Source organism: Meira miltonrushii (genome assembly GCF_003144205.1).
Source record: "Meira miltonrushii strain MCA 3882 unplaced genomic scaffold FA14scaffold_4, whole genome shotgun sequence".
NCBI classification, from domain to species: domain Eukaryota; kingdom Fungi; phylum Basidiomycota; class Exobasidiomycetes; order Exobasidiales; family Brachybasidiaceae; genus Meira; species Meira miltonrushii.
In genome coordinates, this window is record NW_020289946.1 from 1,098,087 (window position 1) to 1,118,365 (window position 20,279).

General features: G+C 44.0%; 8 protein-coding genes across 8 annotated transcripts; 3 read left to right on the top strand and 5 right to left on the bottom strand.

Moving 5' to 3' along the window:
* Window positions 1-6: 6 nt before the first annotated feature.
* Window positions 7-1,260, bottom strand: FA14DRAFT_162117 (uncharacterized protein). The gene has a single exon (XM_025499433.1). The coding sequence runs from the start codon at window positions 1,131-1,133 to the stop codon at window positions 153-155; it is 981 nt and encodes a 326-aa protein (XP_025353176.1). The 5' UTR covers window positions 1,134-1,260; the 3' UTR covers window positions 7-152.
* Window positions 1,261-1,762: 502 nt separating this feature from the next.
* FA14DRAFT_149615 (uncharacterized protein) lies at window positions 1,763-3,789 on the top strand. Its single transcript, XM_025497405.1, has one exon. The coding sequence runs from the start codon at window positions 1,872-1,874 to the stop codon at window positions 3,324-3,326; it is 1,455 nt and encodes a 484-aa protein (XP_025353177.1). The 5' UTR covers window positions 1,763-1,871; the 3' UTR covers window positions 3,327-3,789.
* On the bottom strand, window positions 3,751-7,960 carry FA14DRAFT_162119 (P-loop containing nucleoside triphosphate hydrolase protein). Its single transcript, XM_025499434.1, has one exon. It carries the CDS (start codon window positions 7,819-7,821, stop codon window positions 3,901-3,903), a length of 3,921 nt encoding a protein of 1,306 aa, XP_025353178.1. The 5' UTR covers window positions 7,822-7,960; the 3' UTR covers window positions 3,751-3,900.
* An 82-nt stretch (window positions 7,961-8,042) lies between these two features.
* Window positions 8,043-10,704, bottom strand: FA14DRAFT_191943 (root hair defective 3 GTP-binding protein). Its single transcript, XM_025501900.1, has one exon. The coding sequence runs from the start codon at window positions 10,682-10,684 to the stop codon at window positions 8,099-8,101; it is 2,586 nt and encodes an 861-aa protein (XP_025353179.1). The 5' UTR covers window positions 10,685-10,704; the 3' UTR covers window positions 8,043-8,098.
* A 242-nt stretch (window positions 10,705-10,946) lies between these two features.
* Window positions 10,947-12,580, top strand: FA14DRAFT_191944 (SET domain-containing protein; the record flags this gene model as incomplete). The annotated part of the gene is made up of 2 exons (XM_025501901.1): window positions 10,947-12,420; window positions 12,492-12,580. The coding sequence occupies exons 1-2, from the start codon at window positions 10,977-10,979 to the stop codon at window positions 12,578-12,580; spliced, it is 1,533 nt and encodes a 510-aa protein (XP_025353180.1). The 5' UTR covers window positions 10,947-10,976.
* Window positions 12,581-12,605: 25 nt separating this feature from the next.
* On the bottom strand, window positions 12,606-14,232 carry FA14DRAFT_162121 (putative CPC2 protein). The gene is made up of 2 exons (XM_025499435.1): window positions 13,459-14,232; window positions 12,606-13,176 (listed from the first exon to the last, which is right to left on the bottom strand). Exons 1-2 carry the CDS (start codon window positions 13,978-13,980, stop codon window positions 12,760-12,762), a joined length of 939 nt encoding a protein of 312 aa, XP_025353181.1. The 5' UTR covers window positions 13,981-14,232; the 3' UTR covers window positions 12,606-12,759.
* A 586-nt stretch (window positions 14,233-14,818) lies between these two features.
* FA14DRAFT_149625 (bifunctional acetylglutamate kinase/N-acetyl-gamma-glutamyl-phosphate reductase) lies at window positions 14,819-18,020 on the top strand. Its single transcript, XM_025497406.1, has 2 exons — window positions 14,819-16,932; window positions 17,192-18,020. The coding sequence occupies exons 1-2, from the start codon at window positions 14,892-14,894 to the stop codon at window positions 17,866-17,868; spliced, it is 2,718 nt and encodes a 905-aa protein (XP_025353182.1). The 5' UTR covers window positions 14,819-14,891; the 3' UTR covers window positions 17,869-18,020.
* Window positions 18,021-18,109: 89 nt separating this feature from the next.
* Window positions 18,110-19,411, bottom strand: FA14DRAFT_116234 (S-adenosylmethionine decarboxylase; the record flags this gene model as incomplete). The annotated part of the gene is made up of 2 exons (XM_025496163.1): window positions 18,110-18,208; window positions 18,260-19,411. Coding segments are annotated over 2 exons (1,251 nt in total), but the record flags the coding sequence as incomplete, so codon positions are not given.
* Between the last annotated feature and the right edge of the window lie 868 nt (window positions 19,412-20,279).

Here is a 20,279-nt window from a genome sequence, read left to right on the forward strand (position 1 = left end):
TTATTAGCCGAATTAGCATAGAGGGGTGGCTTGCTTGTTGATCTTAAGAGAGATCTTGATAACTTTACACTGTACATATTGACGGATCAGGGACGGAAAGCCGTCAGGGTTGGGAAAGTGATGGCGAGAGCATTTCCATGAGCTTTGGTTGATCATTTTTGATTGCGTCTGGCGTCTGGATCTTCATCTGCAACATTGAGCAACAAGCTTTGAGCATCAAGCATAATTCTGTTATTACTGTTACTCAAAACGGTAGCAATATCTCTTGCTGCTTCCAATTTACGCAATTTCAAGAAGCCCTTGTTACGTTTAACTGCTTCACCAATCAATTCTGCACTACGAGCTTCACCTTGAGCACGAACGATTGTTTCTTGTTTCTCTTGCAAAGCCTTATCGACCAAGAAGGCGGCACGTAAAGCTGTTTGTTGTGCGATTTGCTTTGCTTCAACAGCGTTTGTGAATTCTGGCGAGAAGGCAACATGTGTCAAAGAGACATCATCCAATGCCAAATTAAACCTTCTTGCACGAATTGTCAAATTGTCCCGCACTAGTCTGGAAACCATTTCACGTTGTGTGATCAACTGTGATGCATTGAATTGAGCAACGACTGATTTGAGAACTTCATTGACGATACTTGGCAAAACTCTTTCATCATAATCTGTTCCTAATTCACGATAAATTGTTGGTAATTGCTCGGCCATTGGTCTTGATAAAACACGACAAGTGATATTGACCATTTGCAAATCCTTTGTTCCTGTTAGACTGGCGATACTGCGAGGCTTGGCACGAACATCGTAATCGACTGCTAATTCGAGACCAGGGATGAGGAAATGTGTACCTTCGTTGTAAATCTCTGGCTTAACACCAACAAGTCGAGAATATTTGATTGCACGATGTCCACCATCAACGTTGAACAAACTTGAATTGATTGCAAAACCACCCCCGACCAATAAGAACAGTCCTGCACCACCACCTAATAGTCCTCGTAGATTTGGTGGATTAGGTCCTGCACCACCGCTACTACCGCCGCCGCCTCCTCCATTTCCAGCTTGACGTGCACCTCTTCTTGCTTGATCTTTAAAGCTTTGAAATACTTTTTCAAGTGCTGCTCTAGCTGCTTGTGGATTTGACATCTTGATTGATGACAAGATTGAACAGTGTCTTTCAATCACAATCGAGATGAACAACGGAAAGGTAGGAGAAGTTGTTGCTTAAGACGAAGGAAGCCTAAGGTATGTGCTACTGCTTACCAATAATGAATGATCTACCTTTTTAATTACACAGGCCATTCACTGCATTTGCACTGGGCTGCGCAACCCTTTGTTCTATCGTCTAAGCGCTGCTTTAAGCACAGACGATCAAATTTCATTTCATTAGACTAATCAGGCATATGCCTAGACTGGCTTATAGCACACACGCGTACAAGATGCACACCTTTTGATGCTCGCGCACACGTGATTCTCCAGGTTAGGAAGATTGCCTGTAGCTTACAATGAATGTTGATTTCACAAGCAGAGCTCATATCTATTTGGCTGATAGCATTGAAGGCATTTATATGATAATTGATGTTTGATGATAAGATGACTAAAAGAGAAAGAGAGTGTGATTACTACAATGTACAGTGTGCATATAGAGAAGAGTGAGGAACGCGCAGAAGAACCGAACGCAGAGTAAAGTGTTGTGTATGTTGTTAGCTTTAGGCCGAAGAAGTGCGTGCATGCGGTGCACAGGTATTCATTCATTCATCTTTTGAAGGCTTCATCCTCCACCATCTATAAAGTATTTCAAAGCTTTTTTCTCGTTCGACTGAAGTTCAGATTGGACAATCATATACTGTCATCGCCTCTCTAAAGTTGAATTCATCAACATTCATGTCCGCCAGTACCGCGCCCATTCAAAACGGCAATGCCGTTACGGCAGCTGCTACAGCTCCTAACGCAAGTGGAAAGCCAACAGCTGCTCCAACAGAAGTAGGTTGGTTATTCGTTCCACAATACTACACATTCTTGAACAATGATCCAAGTAAGTTACATTGTTTCTATTCAAAACGCTCCACATTAGTACATGGTACCGAACAGGAAGAAGCACCTCTCTGCATCGGACAACAACAAATTCATGAAAAGATCGTCTCTTTAGGCTTCTCAAATGCAAAGGTATTTGTTTCAAACGTTGACAGTCAAGCATCTGCTGCAGGCGGTATCATCATTCAAGTTCTTGGTGATATCTCAAACGATGGCGGTGCTTGGCGTAAATTCGTTCAAACATTCTTCTTGGCCGAACAACCAAATGGTTACTTTGTTCTGAACGATATCTTCCGTTACCTCAAAGACGACGAAGAAGTAGAAGAGGAAGCACAAGATATCGATGAAGCAATCACAGAAGAAGTGCAAGACGCTGCCGCAAGAGGTGTTGATGTTGTTCATCAAGCAGAACTTCAACCTGGTGTCACTGCACCTTCAGCTGCTGCAATCACTGCTGCCCAAACTGCAGCTACTTCCATCAGCACTGCACCTTTGGACACAGTTGAAGAAGCTCAAGCAGTCGGTGATCTTAAAGCACAAGAGCCCACACCTGCCGCACCTTCCGAAGTCGGAGTTGACAAAAAGGTCACCACTATTGAACGTGAGGAAGCACCTGTCACACGCGGTCAAATGGAAGCCAATCAAACTTCCGCTGCTAACCCTAAAGCCCCAACGCCCGCTTTGAATGGCACAAACTCAAATGCTGCTCCTTCCATATCTCCTGCTGCCGCTGCCGCCGCCGCTGCTCCCGCTGCACCAAAGACATGGGCTAATTTGGCGGCTTCCAATGCCACAAAGTGGGGATCAACAGTCAACTCTGAATCTCGCGGTATCTCTTCTGCACGCGAAAACCAACAAGCTCAACAATCATCTCGTCCTTCTAACAATACTAACAACAACGGTAACGCAGCCCGTCAAACCGGTCATGTGTTCATCAAGAACGTTATTGTTGAAAACCTACCAAGTGAAGGATTACAAGCTGCTCTAGAAGCCAAATTTGGACCGATGAAAGAATGCACAGTAAATGCAGCCAAACAAGTCGCTTTCGGTGAATTTGCATCAGTTGATTCAGCACGTAAAGCAATTCGTGCAAGTGGAGAAGGAGGTGTAAAGGTTGGCAAAGATGGCTCTGCTGTTATTATTGAAGAAAAACGCAAGCCTGCTAATGCAAACGCTTCCGGAAACGCAAGCGGTGCTAGCCGTGGCGCTCGTGGTGGCTCTTCTGGTCAAGGTGCCGGACGGGGTGGACGTGGCACTGGTCGTGGAGGTGTTGCCGGTGGACGTGGTGGTCGCACGGCTGCCTAAATAGTGTTTCAACTGGAGAATGGCTCAGATCAATGAAGGGCTCCTACGCTGAATTGGGATGCAAGCTTTCAGTGAAGGATGGATCATGAGCAATATATTTGCACCTCACCTGCAGTGCAAATATTGACAAAACACTTTATGCAAAAAAAAACACAAATCGCATTTTACGGCTAACGCTTTTCACGAAAAAAACATTTCCGTGCAACCATGATTTCTTTCTAAACAAAAAAAGGGTATTCGTCAGATTTTCTCTGAATTTTCATTTTTGACGACATTATTTTGTCTCGTTTTTCCCATCCATGTGTACTTGTCAACATCCCCAAAAAGCATGAGTCGTATTTTCTACTTTCTTCAATAATAATGTGGCTCTTATTCTTCATGTTAAACAATCACCAATATATGCGCAGCAATTGTTTGTGCATCTCTTTGTGCTAGAATGTTATTTTTGCACAAATTATCTGGCCCGTTTGATGCTTATATACAGAATTGATTGTGTGGAACATGGATATTATCGTAATATACATAGAAAATGGCTTTTATAGGTGACGCTGGTTTTGAAAGGTGTCCTATCTCTTCACTGACTTGACAGGATGGATCGATTCCCGGGCCCTTGTGATCCGCTCTCGTACACGATCTCCTCATCGGAGCAAACAAAAGAACCAACTTCGTATTCATTCGTGCTGTCATCCTCATTGTGGCCATAATTTGAGCTTGTCATTTGTTGTCTGTATCTAGGAACGTACGGCGACGAATCAGCAGGATTTCCACCCCTTTGGCCAATTGCACCCGCTTTCCCTCGCCCATTACCAAAGATAGCAGGAGCATTTTGCGACATCAATGATTGCATATAGATTGCCTGTTGTTGATAGCCTTTGATAGCTTGTGTAGGCATGAAATCACCCACATGTTCACGATCACTTGAATCTTCTTGATAGCGATCGTCCAATTCATCATTTTCATCCTTTTCACCGTGAACTTCTTCATCTGTCGAACGATCAGCTTCCATGTTAAACAGTCTTCGACTGTTTGGGGAACCGCCGATCTTCCTTTTACCCTTCTTGGTCTTGTCCGTTTTGGATGAGGTGCCTTTCTTTTCCTTCGTAGGTTTCGCAGCAGATCTTGGAGCAGCAGGAGGGCCCATTTGTTTTTGTAGTGGCGTGTCTCTTGAATTGGAAGCGGATGAATCGGATATAGGTATATTCTTTCGTACAAATGTTCTCTTCTTCTGACGGTTCAGGGCTGGTGATTCATCACATACTCCAGTACCTTCTTCATCCGACGAAAGTCCAATAAAATCTGGTAATGAGACCACATCATCTTCTGGATCTGTTAGATCAATCGTTTCTTCTGCCAGACGAGCGATAAGAGGATGTGGTTTAGCACGACGACGAACGACGATAGGTGAAGAGCTCTTCGTCAATGCAGCGGGGGAATCAGCACTCACCTCTCCCGAAGTGCTATTCGATATTTGATTTGTAAAAGCGCCGCCTGATGATTCCAAGGGTTCTCGACTTGGTACCTCCTCCCGCGAATTTGTTCGAGCTTCAGATTGAGTTGGGCTTACGCGTGGCCTCCCAGAACCCAAACTTCTTCCACGCTGTTTGGGGATGGAAGATGAAGAAAGAAGATCAACGAATTTGCCATGCCCTACTCCGTTAGCCCGTCGTGGCGGCGATGGTGAGTCTAAATTCAACTCTCGATCCAGCTCTGCATCAGTATCTTCAGCAGAACTTGAACTTTCGTGCAAAATGGCCTTGCCTGACACATATTGTCTGGCTTCGTCTCCAGAGGAATCTCCCTCCCGCATGCTCACACGACCTGCTTTGCCCTTTCCTTTGCCTTTTCTCATATCACTGACTTTCGTGAAAGAAATTGAAGCACCGCTGGGTACATTTCGCATGGGATCGGTATTTCGCTTGGGTTTCTTTGCTCCTGCTCCCTTTCGTCGTGACGCTGTCAAATTGCGAATCATGCTGGGTTCAAAAGGTGGTTGATCCACATTCTCAAAGCGGACTTCAGAAGTGATGTCTGGAGGCACAAGACGTTCCACATCATCGTAAAGGGACAGATTGATTCCTCGAATAATGTCATGTTGAATGGTTTTGTACTGATCTTTTGATTGTTGCCAATTCTTTTCTTCAGGTCCTTCCGACATCAGAACGACGACTCGGCCTTCCCTTTTACGCCCGGTACGACCAACGCGCTGCAATGTTCGAATCGAGTTCTTTACTGCTTCGTAACAAACAATCAAATCAACTTCACCGATATCTAGACCTTCTTCACCAATCGAAGTGGAAACGATTACATTGAAATCACCCTTTTTGAAATCTCCAATGATTCTTTCTTGCTCCTTTTGTCGCAAGCCTTTATTGCCCTTTTTATCTGTTGCCTGACCAACGAATTGCGTTGCTTTCACGCCAGGCAGACGATTCAAAAGAGCCACAATTTCAATAACACATTCTCGAAGAGAGCAAAAGACCATCACTCTTGTTCCATTGCCGCCATTTTCTTCATCTTGGGCAAAATGTGAGGCGATCACATTTTGAAGATAGTCCATCTTTGGATGTGGGACGAATCCTTCTGAATCTTGACATATTTCGTATGTTTGCCTCATCTGATTCATGACTGTGTTGGCTTGATATTTGATTTGCTGACGTTTATTGCTTGTAGATGCGCCAGTTGATGTGCTTCCACCTTGCAAATTGAGAATCTTTTCAGCAAACATTGAAACTGAATATTTGATGAGATGTTCCATAGCTTGCGCCAATTCTGCCAGGTCTTTTATATACGGATATAACTTTCTTTGAGTGACAATACTTCTTTTACGCGGATCCCTGTTGATGGAACGAATAGCAAATGGAGACAAAGCGACAGGATCTTTTTGTGCCAAAACGCCTGCACCCACCAACACATCGAGATGTGGCCTCATGAGTTTACACATTTGGTCACGCAATTCTGCCACCACACCTCTGAGAGGAACCACGACGGGATCTTCATCTTTGGCGTGAATGTATTTTCGAATGTCCAATGCATCTTCTTGACGAATTTCGATGAGATTGATATGCAAGCTATCGACAACTTCTTGCACTTTTTCAGAATTACTTCCAGGCGTTGCAGTCAGAGCAAGAACTCGGAAGAATGGATTTCTCACCATCAGATGCCGGATCACCTTTCCGTATGCATAATTGCCGGTAGCACGATGTGCTTCATCCACCACCACGCAAACCACATCTTCTGCATTGATTGCCGTTGAACATAAATCATTCTCAAACGTTTGAGGTGTCATGTAAAAGATTCGCTTTGATTGCCATTCTTCTGCTCGAAGGCTTGCCTTTGTTTCACCTGTCATCTCGATAGCCGTATCCCAAGGCAGACCGCATATACCGTGACAAGCAACTTGCTGTTGAGCGACGAGTGGCTTTGTAGGTGCGACAAAGATGATCTTTCCGTTGGGAAACCATTTGTAGTAGTTTAAGATCACGACAGCGGCGATGAATGTTTTACCCAGACCTGTGGGTAGTGCCACAAGGACATTATTGAACAGAGCCCTTTGGACTATATTGAATTGATAATCACGTCTTTCTTTATTTGTTGGGTAGATCCATGTCTTTGCAGCCTCTCTGTCGATCTTTACTTTCATCTGCTTCAAGCCTTCAATTTCGGGTTCAGTAGGAGGTGGAGGAAGATCGAATTCGTTGCTATCATCAATGCCGCCCAAAGCCTGATCCAAATCTTCGTCTGCAAATTCGTCAAAGTCATCCGGATCTACTTTGAAGGGGCGTTTGGCGCGTACCATTGGTTGACTGAAATCCCACTGTTTCGTTTTGCCGTAATATTGAGAGCCATTTGCATTGCTCGAATTGGCTTGCGGGCCAAGCAATAGCTTTCGCATATCATCTTGTGCTTTTTGCGCTGCAGCAGATTGTGATGCCGTTCCAATCGCGCTATTTGCTTTGTTTGCTTGAATCAGAACACCTTGACTTGGCTGTGGCGGAACAATGTCCCCAAACAGGTTTAATTGACGCATATTCGAACCCGAGGGCTTAGATGTTGCCCCATTGCCGTTTGAAATGTTTCTCGATGTTGAGGGTGTGGGCTGTACGTGCTTGTTGCCTCCTCTTGTAGGTCCATGCTGCACTTCAGAAGGCTTTCTCTTCAAACTTGGACCCGGCATGAGCGGTTTTGTTATTGTAGGTTGCAGTTGCGGATGCGATTGAGGTAGCACTTGCTGATGTTGTTTCTCAGCTGCTTCGACAGTCTTGAGCATCTCTTCTTCGAGGTCGAAGTCATAGCTGAAGTCGGGAGATTTTGGAGAGTCGTTCTTGCGAGGTACAGATCCATTTACATGTTTTGGTGCTGTATTCACCGTAAGATTAGAGGTAGAAGCATGATTGTTCGTCGTTTGATTGTTTCTTTCTCGTGCAAAATTTGATTCGATTTGATCAACAAGTTCAAGAGCCGATTCATCAAAGTCATCGAACTCTAGATCGTCCATTCTGACCTTATAACCCTGTCCCCCAATTTGATCCTCGTTGAGTATACGGATGATGGCAAGAAGAGTGCATGTATGCGAAGGCCGCCGCCTTACGTACGCTGAGCTCGAGAACAACACTTCAAAGTCACGTAAAAAATGGCGGCAATATACGCGTGAACGCGTACGGCGGAGGTGCGTGTTAATGTGCTTACAACAAGATCAACACTTCTCTCTAACGGATAGTCTAAGCAAATGATAGGATTGATAATGAATACATGCATTATAAATAAAATACCTTTCAATCAATCTTCTTTTGACGATCTTCCAATTCAATCTCTTCTGCTGGTGCGTTTGAAGAAGAAGGTTTATCTGCATATGAAGGCTTTTCGGCCAAAATAGCAGGTTGAGGAAGTGGTTGAGAGAAATGCGCTCTAAGCTGATCATCTGCTAATCGATGAACTTCCCGACCAACAGCTTTTGAAACGCTCATCAAAGGTCCAGCAAGGTTCAATTTGAAGACGAGATAAGCTCCTGCCAAACCTAAAAGCAATAAAGTAAAGTAAATCGGTGATCGAACAATTGCGATGAATTCGTTCCATCCCAAAGCCGCCATAACAGCATAGATCCACATTGGAACTTGAGCAATTGATGATACCATACTTCTCTTTGCTTCAACATAATATGCATCTGCTTCTTTGCGGAAACGTGCTTCAATATCTGCTTTGCGGGTTTCGCTGAAAATATTGAGTGTTTCGGAAAAGTCAAATTCTTCATCTTCCCCACGATCGACAACAGCCGAATGGATTGGATCTTCTGCTGTAGAAGGCAAAGTGATATTCTTTGATGGATCTGATGGCTCAATACGAGCATACACAGGTATCAAAGCCAATGTATCATTCCTTGCTTTGCTAAAGAATCCGTCAATATCGTCATCAGGCTTCCAAACTCTAGGAATACCTTGATCGTCGTAACGGAACTTGTCCTCAAATAATCCACGCAATTTTGACATAAGCACGGGGTCAGCCGTCTGCTCGTCCACCTTGCTGCGTAATGCGAGCCAAGATTTTCTCCGTAGCGAGTTGAGTGCGATTGCATTTTCCTCTTCCGTGCAATTGAATCCTTTTGCTTTGCCCAAATATGTTGATTCTGCCTTGTCCAATGCTACTCGGAATGCGTCCAATGCACGATCCCACATATCCGGTCCAGGCTTAGACAAAGCAAGTTCAATAGGCTCAGCGATTGATTTCTTCAAAGACCGTTCAATTTGCGTGACCATCTTGACTGTCTCTTCAGCGCGGCATTGATCAGCAATCTTGTCAACATCTTCCTCAAACTGACTCAATTCCTCTTTTACGCTCCAGTCTGTGTCCTGCAAGAGAATAAGAGATGCAGCAGCATTGTATTTGGTCAGGGCTTTCTTACGCTCTTCCGAGACAACTTGTCCGAAATCATATGATTCTCCACGAAGACGATCAACAATTGCTTTCTTGAATAAGGCGATGAGAATCTTGTGTAGATTGCGCAATTGACCGAGGAAGAGCGGTAGTAGAGCAGTATTTAACTTCTCCAAAAGTTCTAGTCGCTTACGTTTGTACACTTCTGCATGGTAGCGCGATGCATCCTTGTCAAACTTGGCCAAAGCAACACCTCGATGTTGAGCCATGTCTGCTCCTAACGTATCTACGATAGAACCAGTCTCAAGCGGTTTCCTGAAAGGCTTGACAGAGTTTGAGAATGTTGCAAATGCTGCACTGGCGATTTCATCACATCGGAATTGAGCCAACATCTCTTGTTGGGTTGGCAGATCAAGATCTTTGTTTGTCATAACTTGTTCCCAAATTGTATCAAGGTAGCGTGGAAGACCGTCAGCTGGAATACGTTTGTGGTACTGCTGCTTGAATAAGAATTGAGAAGAGCTGCGCTCCGTGAAGCGGCCACGCAACTGAAGCACTTGTCGATCAAATTCTTCGGGTTGCAGAAGCTTATGTGGTAAGCTGGTAAAGTCAAAATCGAAAAAGTCGGTTATGGATACCGATTCTAACCCTTCCGGTTTGGATAGTGAATCCCAAATCCTATTCATATCGGCCAGCAATGTCCTTGATAGGTTCTCCATCGGGGTTTGAGCAATGTGATCACGGATAACGAATAGGATCAACGTTTTATCTTTTCCTACATGGGTTTTGCTTTTTGCTGCTTGGAAGAGACCTAGGTTCACTTCAAAGACCGTTTTCAACATGCCCATATTGGCACCTTGATACAAGCCCACTTGATGTTCCCACATATTCACCATCAAAACTTCAGCAGAAGCCATGCTGAACAAAGCTGATTTACGTTCGAAGTCTTGATCTTCACCACGCTCGCGACCATCGGAACCTTCAACGTCTAAAATTAAGATTGGCGCATGTTGTGCGTGAGACATCCAAATACCTTTTGTCGTTTGCCTTCTTTCGTTTTCGTTCATCACATCAAAGCTTGTGCCAAAGAGTTTGTTCAGCAGAGTTGATTTACCTGTAGATTGACTTCCAACAACTGCACATAAATCATAATTGAATCCTACATCCTCTATACCCCACTTTGACAAATATTCCTTTACTGATGGATTGAATTTTTGATCTTCATCAATCAACTGCAATCTTTCACCCTTTCCAGAGGAGGTGGGATTGGCTGATCCGTTCTTCATCTCGTTCAGAAGGACTGGCGCTGCTGCTACTTGAGGTCCAGCTGCTTGACCTGTTGGAGGTAAACTGGCAACCAAAGGAGCTGTTGGGTTTGCGTGAACAGCATCATGAACTTGAAGTGGTGGTGCTGGGATTGATGTAGCTTGAGTGTGACCGTTTGTGTTTAACAGACTCTCATCCTCATGTTGCTGTATATTATTATTCATCCTGAATGATGATCCTTGTGATGGCGGGAGGAGTGAATGAGAATCTGACATACAATTGCTCTTTTCTCTTTAGCAGCAGTGCAGCGCGTACTGTAAAAGTAACACTCAATAACCCTCGCCGCCCCACAAACACACCCACTCACTGCTTGAAGTGCTGGATTTTGAGTTTGAAAGCGCTTTATGAAAAACGCTTGGGCCATTTTAAGAAAATTAAGATTTTCTTTAAAAAGGCGGTTGTGACTTTATTGCATTGTGACAATCACTTCGATCATGAGATGATCCGGAAAAGAATATGGCAGAGCCTCTAGAAGGAAATGAAAAAGTAAAATTAAGCGCTTTACTTGCTTGGCTTGGAGAAGAAGGCGGGAAAGTGCATGATGATATCTATTTTGCAAGAGACAATCAAATGGGATTATCGCCCTTTGCTTCTGAACGTATAGATTCCGATGCAGTAGCCGTAAATGTGCCAGTCAAGTCCTGTATCACTACTGCTAATGCCAAGAAGCAGGTCGAAGATCTTTTGATGGCTGCTGAGGAGCAAGACGATTCGAACGATTCCGAGATAGTCTCTCCAAAAGAGTGGATTCTGCTATACCTGGTCTTGCATAAGCTACTTTTGTCATTCCGGAAAGAAAGAGGCAGCCAAAACAGGAAAGATACCGAGAGGTCTAGCAAGCGAACAAAGCTCGATTCGGAAAATGTGAACTCTTTCCTCAAGCATGCAGCATATGTCAACTTGCTACCCGAAGAAATTCTGACGCCTATTCATTTCAATATCGATGAAATAATATTACTACAAAGCACGCCCTTGTTCAATTATGCCATTCAAAAGCATCAAGAGACCCGAGAGACATGCGAAAGAATAGGAAAATGGATGCTACAAAAGCTAGAAAATTCATCTTCTGGTGAAGCCTGGATCGAACATCTAAAGGATAAATTTGTATCTCCTACCTCGCTTCAATCACCCGATATCACAGAAGAGCAACGTGTACAATGGAAGAGAGGCACAGGGGACGACCTTTATTGGTGCGAAGACGAGATGTGCTGGCCGTTACTGAAAGTCTGGAGATGGGCCGAAACAGTCCACGGAAGTCGAGCCTTCCCGCCTCGTCTTATAGAAGCGCATGATTCAGCACCTATACTAATACCATGCTTTGACCTTTTCAATCATTCACGAGAAGCAAAAGTGACATGGACATTCGAACGTGCAAATGCACAGAAAGATATCCAACAAGATTGTGCAACGCTCACAGTACACAACCGAACAGGAAAGGATTGTCAGGTATTCAATTCGTATGGACCTAAATCGAATGAGAGCTTATTGGCTTCTTATGGATTCGTTAATGATTCGATGAATGACGATACCGTCTGTTTGAAACTTGGACAAAAGCAGACCAACGGAGCAACTCACGCCAGCGATACTAAAGAAAGACTTCATTATTGGAAGTATGAAGAGGAATGTCCACCAGATTTACTCGAAGAAGTTATTAATGTGATTCGAGCAAACGTTGATCCGGAAGAAGAGAATGAGGACATAGATAGATTTGCACCTGATGCAGGGGAAGAGGAAAGGGAAGATATTCGAAGGAAAATGTACGAGGAAGAAGCGTATGGCATCATCAGTGAAATGGCACAGAAAAAGTTGCAAGGCCTACAAAATGAAATGATCGAAGAGGCGAAAAAGAATGTAAATGTACGGCCAGAGGTTTTGCATACCATCGAAGTTTATAGAGAAGGTGAGTATATATTGTTCTAAATATAAAGGAGCTTTTGATACTGACGTCTTATGGTCCTATTTTTATGGCAGGACAAAAACGGGTACTAGGATGGGCAATAGAGCATGCCGATCAAAAAAGTCTGACGCTCGGTGCCGAAATGAACAATGCTTACTATTAGCACAATTGTACTTTTACTCAAACAATTCATAGAGCATACCCTCAAATAGAGGTATTCATTTTAAAAGTCGATAATGGTGAAACATGGCTGCTATTTTGACACAATGAGAACGGTAGTGATGGTAGAGTGCATGATGGAATAGTATAAAAGACGTACAAACAAGAATTTACCAATCACGTTTAACCAACGGTGAAAACGCGAACCTTGTTGTCACTGTAACCAGCGAACAAAGTAGCACCGTCAGCAGACCATGCCAAAGACAAGCATTCTGGGTCAGGAGAATCTTTGCCGACGTTGGTGAATTCGGGCTTGATGTCTTCGACGATTGATTTGCTTTCCAAATCGAAGATTTTGATGCAGCTTGCGGTAGCAGCGCACAACCAGTAACGGGTTGGGCTGAAAACCAAAGCGTTAACGACATCTCCGGCCTCAAGAGAGTACAAGTGCTTGCCGTCAGTCAATTCCCACAACATGGTGATACCATCCTTACCACCTGAAGCGCACAAAGATCCATCGGGTGAAACGGTAACAGTGTTGATGTAACCGGTGTGACCATAGTGGTTTGTCTTGAGCTTGCACTTAGACAATTCCCAAACCTGTAAGAATGAAATGCATAGAAGCTGTCAGTAAGGTATACTCTTATATTGAAGCTTGTGAATTGCATAGATATCATCCCTTTCTTCTTCAACGCGACTCAGCGATCTTGGTGGTCAAAGATATTCTCATCGAACTATACGGTTCTCCGTAGTAGCAAATATTAATGACGATCATCTCTGTGCGCACCCATTCCCTCCTCTCGCCTGCCCTGCAAGCTTGTATCTTCTATACCCCACCACTCTCAATTCCCTTCTATGCATCTGTTCATCCACGATACTCACCTTGACAACCTTGTCCCATCCGGCAGAGACGATGACTGGGTTGCTTGGGTTAGGGCTGAAGCGAACGCAGCTGACCCATTCAGAGTGACCATCTTCTTGGATGTTGAATTTGCATTCACCCAAAGTGTTCCACAATTTGATTGTGCGGTCACGAGATCCACTGACGATTTGACGGTTATCAGCTGAGAAGCTTACTGACAAAACATCACCGGTGTGACCGACAAATCTTCTTGCGGTTGTACCTGTGTTCAAATCCCACAAACGTAAAGTCTTATCCCAAGAAGCTGAAAGTGCGAATTGACCATCGCTTGAAACTGTGACATCACTGACGAAGTGGTTGTGTCCGTGCAAGATCTTTTTTGGGAAACCGTATTGTTCATCACGGGTTAATTGCCAAACGATCAAAGTTTTATCACGAGAAGCTGTCAAAAGCAAATCTGGGTTTTCACCTGAAGTTGCAATTGCTGTAACCCAGCCTTTGTGGCCTGATAACTCTCCCCTGTAAACAACTGAATCGCCCATATTGATATGATGTGGTTATGGTGTGTGTCGTAGTGAAACAGATGGTTGTCAATTTAGTTGATGATCACTGTTAATTCTTGCCAGGAAGACTTGTTCTCTATTCGATCGTGCATGAGCTCACACAAAAGGCTTCAGAGCGCACTCTAAAATAAGAAGTTCGGTCTTTTGTATTCCCCAATGAGTACTTTCTTGAATTTGTATTCACTTTTTCAATACAAATTGCTCTATTATCGGTTATGTGTGCTTAAAGTGTCAGCAGAAAGGCACACGCTTGTTTCTCAGGGCTTAGCATTTGGAAGATTGGACTCGCCGCTGCGCTTGTTTGAACACGTGAAGAAACAGATCGCGCCGATTAATTCTTGGACAAGCAAAGCCAACGCGACAATAAGGTCACGGTCAAGCACGTGGTAAGCTCATTACGATGTGCATGCTGGACTCAATACAGCTTGACTCATTTCGTTAATTGTACCACATTTCTTATTGTGGGGTAGGGTTGGTGTAAGTGATGATTGGACATCTTGTTAAAAGGATCCAAAGAAGTGTCTCCCTAATGCTTTCTGACGTGCAAGCTGGCTTAGTAATGAGCATAGAGGAATCATCTTGTCATTGCTTTCCAGCTAAACAATAATTGTGTCTGTGTGCTTCGATATCCACAATCTTATCTGCCCATGTCACAGCTGACAGAATCAGATTGAAGAGCATGCAAGGCTCTGGCTGTGTACTCTGGGTACCGGGCTAGCCGCACCTTGGCTGTGCATGCGTGCCGATTAAACAAGCCGTGCGTGTCGCGTTGTGACGGTTTTAGCAGCCTAACTATCAAATAGAGATAAAGAGTCATCCTTTAGTGCTTGTGTTGGATAAGGGAGATAATTGATCCACTTTCTTGCTATCATCTTCATCCTCAAAGCAAGATGGCACATCGAATGGCAGCACGGCTTGAGCCGCGAATTAGCCATGCTTTCTTACGATCACATTCTACTTTAGCTCGTTCAGCTGTTTGTTCAACTACACCAGCAGCAAACGCTCGTAGAAGTGGTGCGATTGCATCTTCTTCCACTTCAACAATTCGTTCATTCAGCTCAGGAGGACAAAATGAAACAATCTCTGATCGCGAAACAATTACTCGTTTGTTATACTCGCTTGCCTCTCGTAAAGAAGTTGAACGTTATCTACGCATCTTTAGTGCTGCTAACAAATTCGCTGTCTTAAAAGTGGGTGGTGCAATTCTAACACATCAATTGGAAGAATTAGCTCTCAGTTTGAGCTTCTTGCATCGTGTTGGATTGTACCCAATCGTATTGCACGGTGCTGGTCCACAATTGAACGAAATCTTGGAGAAGGAAGGTGTTGAACCAGACTACATCGATGGTATCCGTATCACCGATCCACGTACCCTTCGTGTTGCCCGCCAAGTGTTCTTAGAAGAAAACCAAAGATTAGTCGAAAAGCTAGAATCATTCGGCTCTCGTGCACGTCCGATTCCTTTGGGTACCTTTACCGCATCTTATTTGGACAAGGAAAAGTACGGTCTGGTGGGTAAGATTGAAAAGGTGGACAAGGAACCTATCGAAAGCGCTATCAGAGCAGGATGCTTGCCAATCCTCACATCTCTTGCTGAGACGGAAGATGGACAAATTCTCAACGTGAATGCAGATGTTGCAGCTAGTGAGCTATCCAAGGTATTGGAACCCCTCAAGATTGTATACTTGAACGAAAAGGGAGGATTGTTCCATGGCAAGACTGGCGACTTGATTGAAACGATCAATCTTGATGAAGAATATGATGATTTGATGAAACAAGAATGGGTCAAATACGGTACAAAATTGAAGCTACGAGAGATGAAGGAATTGCTTGATCATTTACCTCGCTCTTCTTCCGTCGCTATCATCAGTGTGGACCAATTGCAAAAGGAATTGTTCACAGATAGCGGTGCAGGAACTTTGATCCGTCGTGGATACAAGTTGTACAAGCATGACAATATCGAAAGTGTCGGTGCAGAACGCCTTCGTGATTTGCTCAAGAACAATGACGAAGAGATCAAAGGAGGCCGCAAGTCTGTCGCACAATTCTTCTCTGAATTATCAAAGAGCCCTTACACCATCTATGGAGATGAGCCATTCGACGTTGTCGCATTTGTATCACGTCCTGAAGGAGAGGTTCCAGTTTTGACAAAATTGGTAGCAACACGCAATGGAGTGTTGAACAGCGTGAATGACAATGTTTGGAACCAAATCCGCAAAGATCACAAGCGCCTCGTTTGGACAGCACGAGCAGATGACGAAAACAGAGCATGGCACTACGAACGTGCTGATGGAAGCTTTACACGTAACGGACGCAGCTTGTTCTACTACGGTATCCATGATGTTTCCGAGGTGGAAGATGTTGTTAAGAGCCTTGAAGAGAAAGCAAGAGTGGAGAGAGCATATTTGCCCCTTCGTGCCGCTCCCAGTCGCCCAACTGCTACAAGAGCTTATTCAACGTCTGCACGATCGATTGCTTCCGTTGGACTAAACCAACAAAAGCGAGGCTATGCTACTGCAGTTGAACGTGTAGGTCCTTTGTCTGCAACCACTTCTGAGCCAAAACGTGTCGCATTGATCGGTGCTCGTGGTTATACTGGACAAGCTTTGGTTTCAATTTTGAACAAGCACCCTAACCTTACACTTTCTCACGTATCCTCGCGTGAATTGGCAGGAAGAGAACTTCCAGGATACGAAAAGGAACCTGTTCGCTATAGCAACATTGGCGTTGAAGAGATCAAGAAACTTGAACAAGGTCGTTTGGACGGACCACCACCGGATGCTTATATTATGGCATTGCCAAATGGCGTTTGCAAACCTTTTGTTGAAGCTGTTCAAGAGGGTGGTAAGAACAGACCAAACGGACACGCCACAATCGTGGATCTAAGCGCAGATTACCGTTTTGAAGACGATTGGACGTATGGATTACCAGGTCAGTAAGCAAGATAAGCGGAAAGAGGAGGGCACGCAGCATAGCTAGATGCAGGAAGATGTTGAGAATGTATGGGTGGGAAGGAGGTTATCTGTGTGATTGAGCGAATACCATTGTTTTTGTATTTACCTCTAAATCACTGCATAACTTTCTTTACCTATCTCATACGTTTTTCTACTTCCAATCGAAGATACAATAGTAATCAAATGAAGTTAAGAAGAGAATGACTGACAGTTGAACTTGTTTGAATATCCTACAGAACTATACTCACGTCAAGCTGTTCGTGATGCGAAATTGATTTCGAATCCAGGGTGTTATGCAACAGCAATCCAATCGCTCATTGCACCTCTGATCCCAATGTTGGATTCACAATCTGCACCGACAGTATTCGGCATTAGTGGCTATAGTGGAGCGGGTACAAAGGCCGCACCTTCAGGAACGTCTGGACAAAGTCAAACACCCGGAGCAACTGTACCAAAAGTATCACCAGAAAATTTACAAGGAGGCGTTCGTCCATACAGTCTAACGGATCACATTCATGAACGTGAAGCAAGTCGTCATTTGAGTAAATTGGCGGCAAATGGAAATGTTGATCTAGGATTCATTCCGGCCGTTGCTCCTTGGTTTCAAGGTATTTTGGCAACCGTAAATGCACCTTTACGTGAAAAAGTAACGGCAAAAGATGTAAAGAAGTTGTACGAAGAATTTTATGCTGGACAAGGACCTTTGGTTGAATTGGTCAACAAAGTTCCCGAAGTTCACGATATTGCCTTGCAGCATGGAATCAAGATCGGTGGCATTCAAGTTCATTCAAGTGGAAAGAGAGTTGTTGTTGTTGGAGGAATTGATAATTTGTTGAAAGGTGCAGCTACGCAATGCATTCAAAACCTAAATATCGCCCTTGGCTATGATGAATTAGCAGGAATACAAGCTTAAATCAGAAAATTGTATAGAAAGATTTAAATAAAATATTTGCACATATATACATGGCTCTTCATAAATCATAGTCGGTCGTCATCATACAAAGATGGAGAAAAGAAGATGGGCGGCGTCTTATAAACAGGTAGAAAATGGTAAGATTGCAATTCTATCGGAAAGGAACATCTTTCTATGCATATCTGTACATTTGGGAGTGTGTGAAAACATGTCACTGTGGTGGAAAGACTGCATCGATTCGATCAAAGCTGACAAAAGTCAAATCATACTCATCGAAAGAGTATGCGATACGATCTGTACGACGGTAGTTCTTCAACTGTAAAGCGTGTAAGATGTCAGACTGATCTTGCTTTTGAGAGATTGAGACTATTGTTCCATCATTGGCAATCACTTTTTTGTATCCATCATTATCTTCATTGATGTCTTGCAATGAAGGAGCGGGAGAAGAGCTGTTTGAGGAAGTGAACAAAGTTACACTCAATCTCGATGGCTCAAAGATGCTCAAGACACGAGCCACAAGCCAAGGCAAGCCTTTATCGTCTCTGCATGCAGCGATATTGGTCTCAAAGCTAGCGTAAGAACTGTCTGGTTCTGGTGTCACATGGACGGTCCAGTAGCCATCTTCGGTGGATTTGCATGCCTGATTCTTGACGATAGCATTTGCACTGAATCCACAAGGTTCAAATGCATAAGCATCAACAATTGTATCATCGAACAATTGTGTTAAACCCAAAGTAGAGCTCAATTGTGTGCCCAAAAGATGACCACGATCTTTTTCATTGCATGCAACTTTGGCAGGATCAGGCGTTGCGACCGAATCCGGAAACTCGAAACGAGCGCAAGAAGCCGGAGAAAGATGCGTCATCAAAATTTCCAACGTTTCATCCGCAGGCGGTGTTGGACGTGGCAAAGAGGGAAGCCGTAGCGGACGAGCAACGGTTCCGATTGCATCCATTCCTTGTGTAGGCGATGTCATATACAAAAGCCAATGGTTGCCATTCATCTTGCCAACCGTGTAGGCAGATCCTGAGGCAAAGTATTCATCCAAAACGCCCACTTCCAATAACCAATCGCGGTGTGGGCCTTTTTGACGTTCAGGAAACATGAACGATTTACGGCTATAGAAGCATCGTTTGACAAATTTGCCAAGTTCCATGCTATTGAGACTTTCTGCTGGGGTAGGGTTGTCAGCCGCTTTGAGTGTATCAAATGCGATAGAAAGCAAACGTTCCAAGCCTAGAAGCAAAGTTGTTGTGCCGCATGTTTTCAAGATCAATTTGTGGGGGAAGACAAACATGGATGATTCGCTGAGCAGGTAGGCATCTACGTCATCGCCTTGAATAACGCTCAACACTTTGCATTTGACGATATCCAACATGTTCTCCCATACTTGACGGTCTACGCGCATCAATCCGCCGTCCAAGACGTCATTTCGAGAATCGGCAAACCATAATTCAAGTAATTTTTCAGGTCCTTCAAAAGGTCCCATAGGCTCATCGTCGTGAGGTTGTTCAACAAGAGTTTTGCCTGAATTTGTTTGATGCATCGTGCTTGATCCTGCTCCATTATGGGCGTTATATGGTGAAGTGGAATGTAGTTGAATGCTCTTTAAGCTTCTTGATAAGCTTAATGTTTCATCCAAAGAGGCTGAAAGAGCAGCAACATCGCTCGAGTCATGACCTCTTGGCAGATGAAGAGGAGGAACATAAACGTTTGCTCCATTTGATTGTAAAGAAGAAGCGCTACCCATACCAATCTTTCTTGGAGATGCGATGCCAGATGAAGATTTGCGCGTCATTCTTGGAGGAGAAGTGGACATCATGTGTGCTTTAGGTGAAGTTGCACTGCCGGGCAATGCAAAGGCTGAAGAAGGTGAAGTTGCATAAATCGATGTCATGGTGGCGGTGGACGGTCAGGCTCCCGGTCAGGAGCTAGAGTAGGATGAAATTTGAATAGAGAATAAGAACGAGAATTGATTGAAGAATGAACGATTCTGGATTGTGCAGAACCTGATGAAAATGATGACCGGGAGCGGTTTTGTTTAGATTTTTGGCTTTTTTGCCAAAATGAAGGGTACGACGTTAATGGGGGAGGTCCACTACTACTACTATTATCTGAATCGTCGTCGGTGCTCATCGGAGGCGAGCGAAGGTAAAATGGGGGAAGAAGTTGGCCAACACAGTTTTGCAGTGTTGACGAGGTTAGGTAGAGATTGATGTTAGGTGGGTTGCTTTAATATGGCGATGGATGTCGTTAAAATAATCTTTGATTTGGTTGTTGCTTTTACGCTGATGGTGAATAGGAATTGAATATAGGAAGAGGAGAATCCATTTTCATATATACTTTCTTTTTTGTTCGCACACTTTGCCTGTACAAATTAAGTACCAGCCGTATTTTCTTCTTAAACCTGT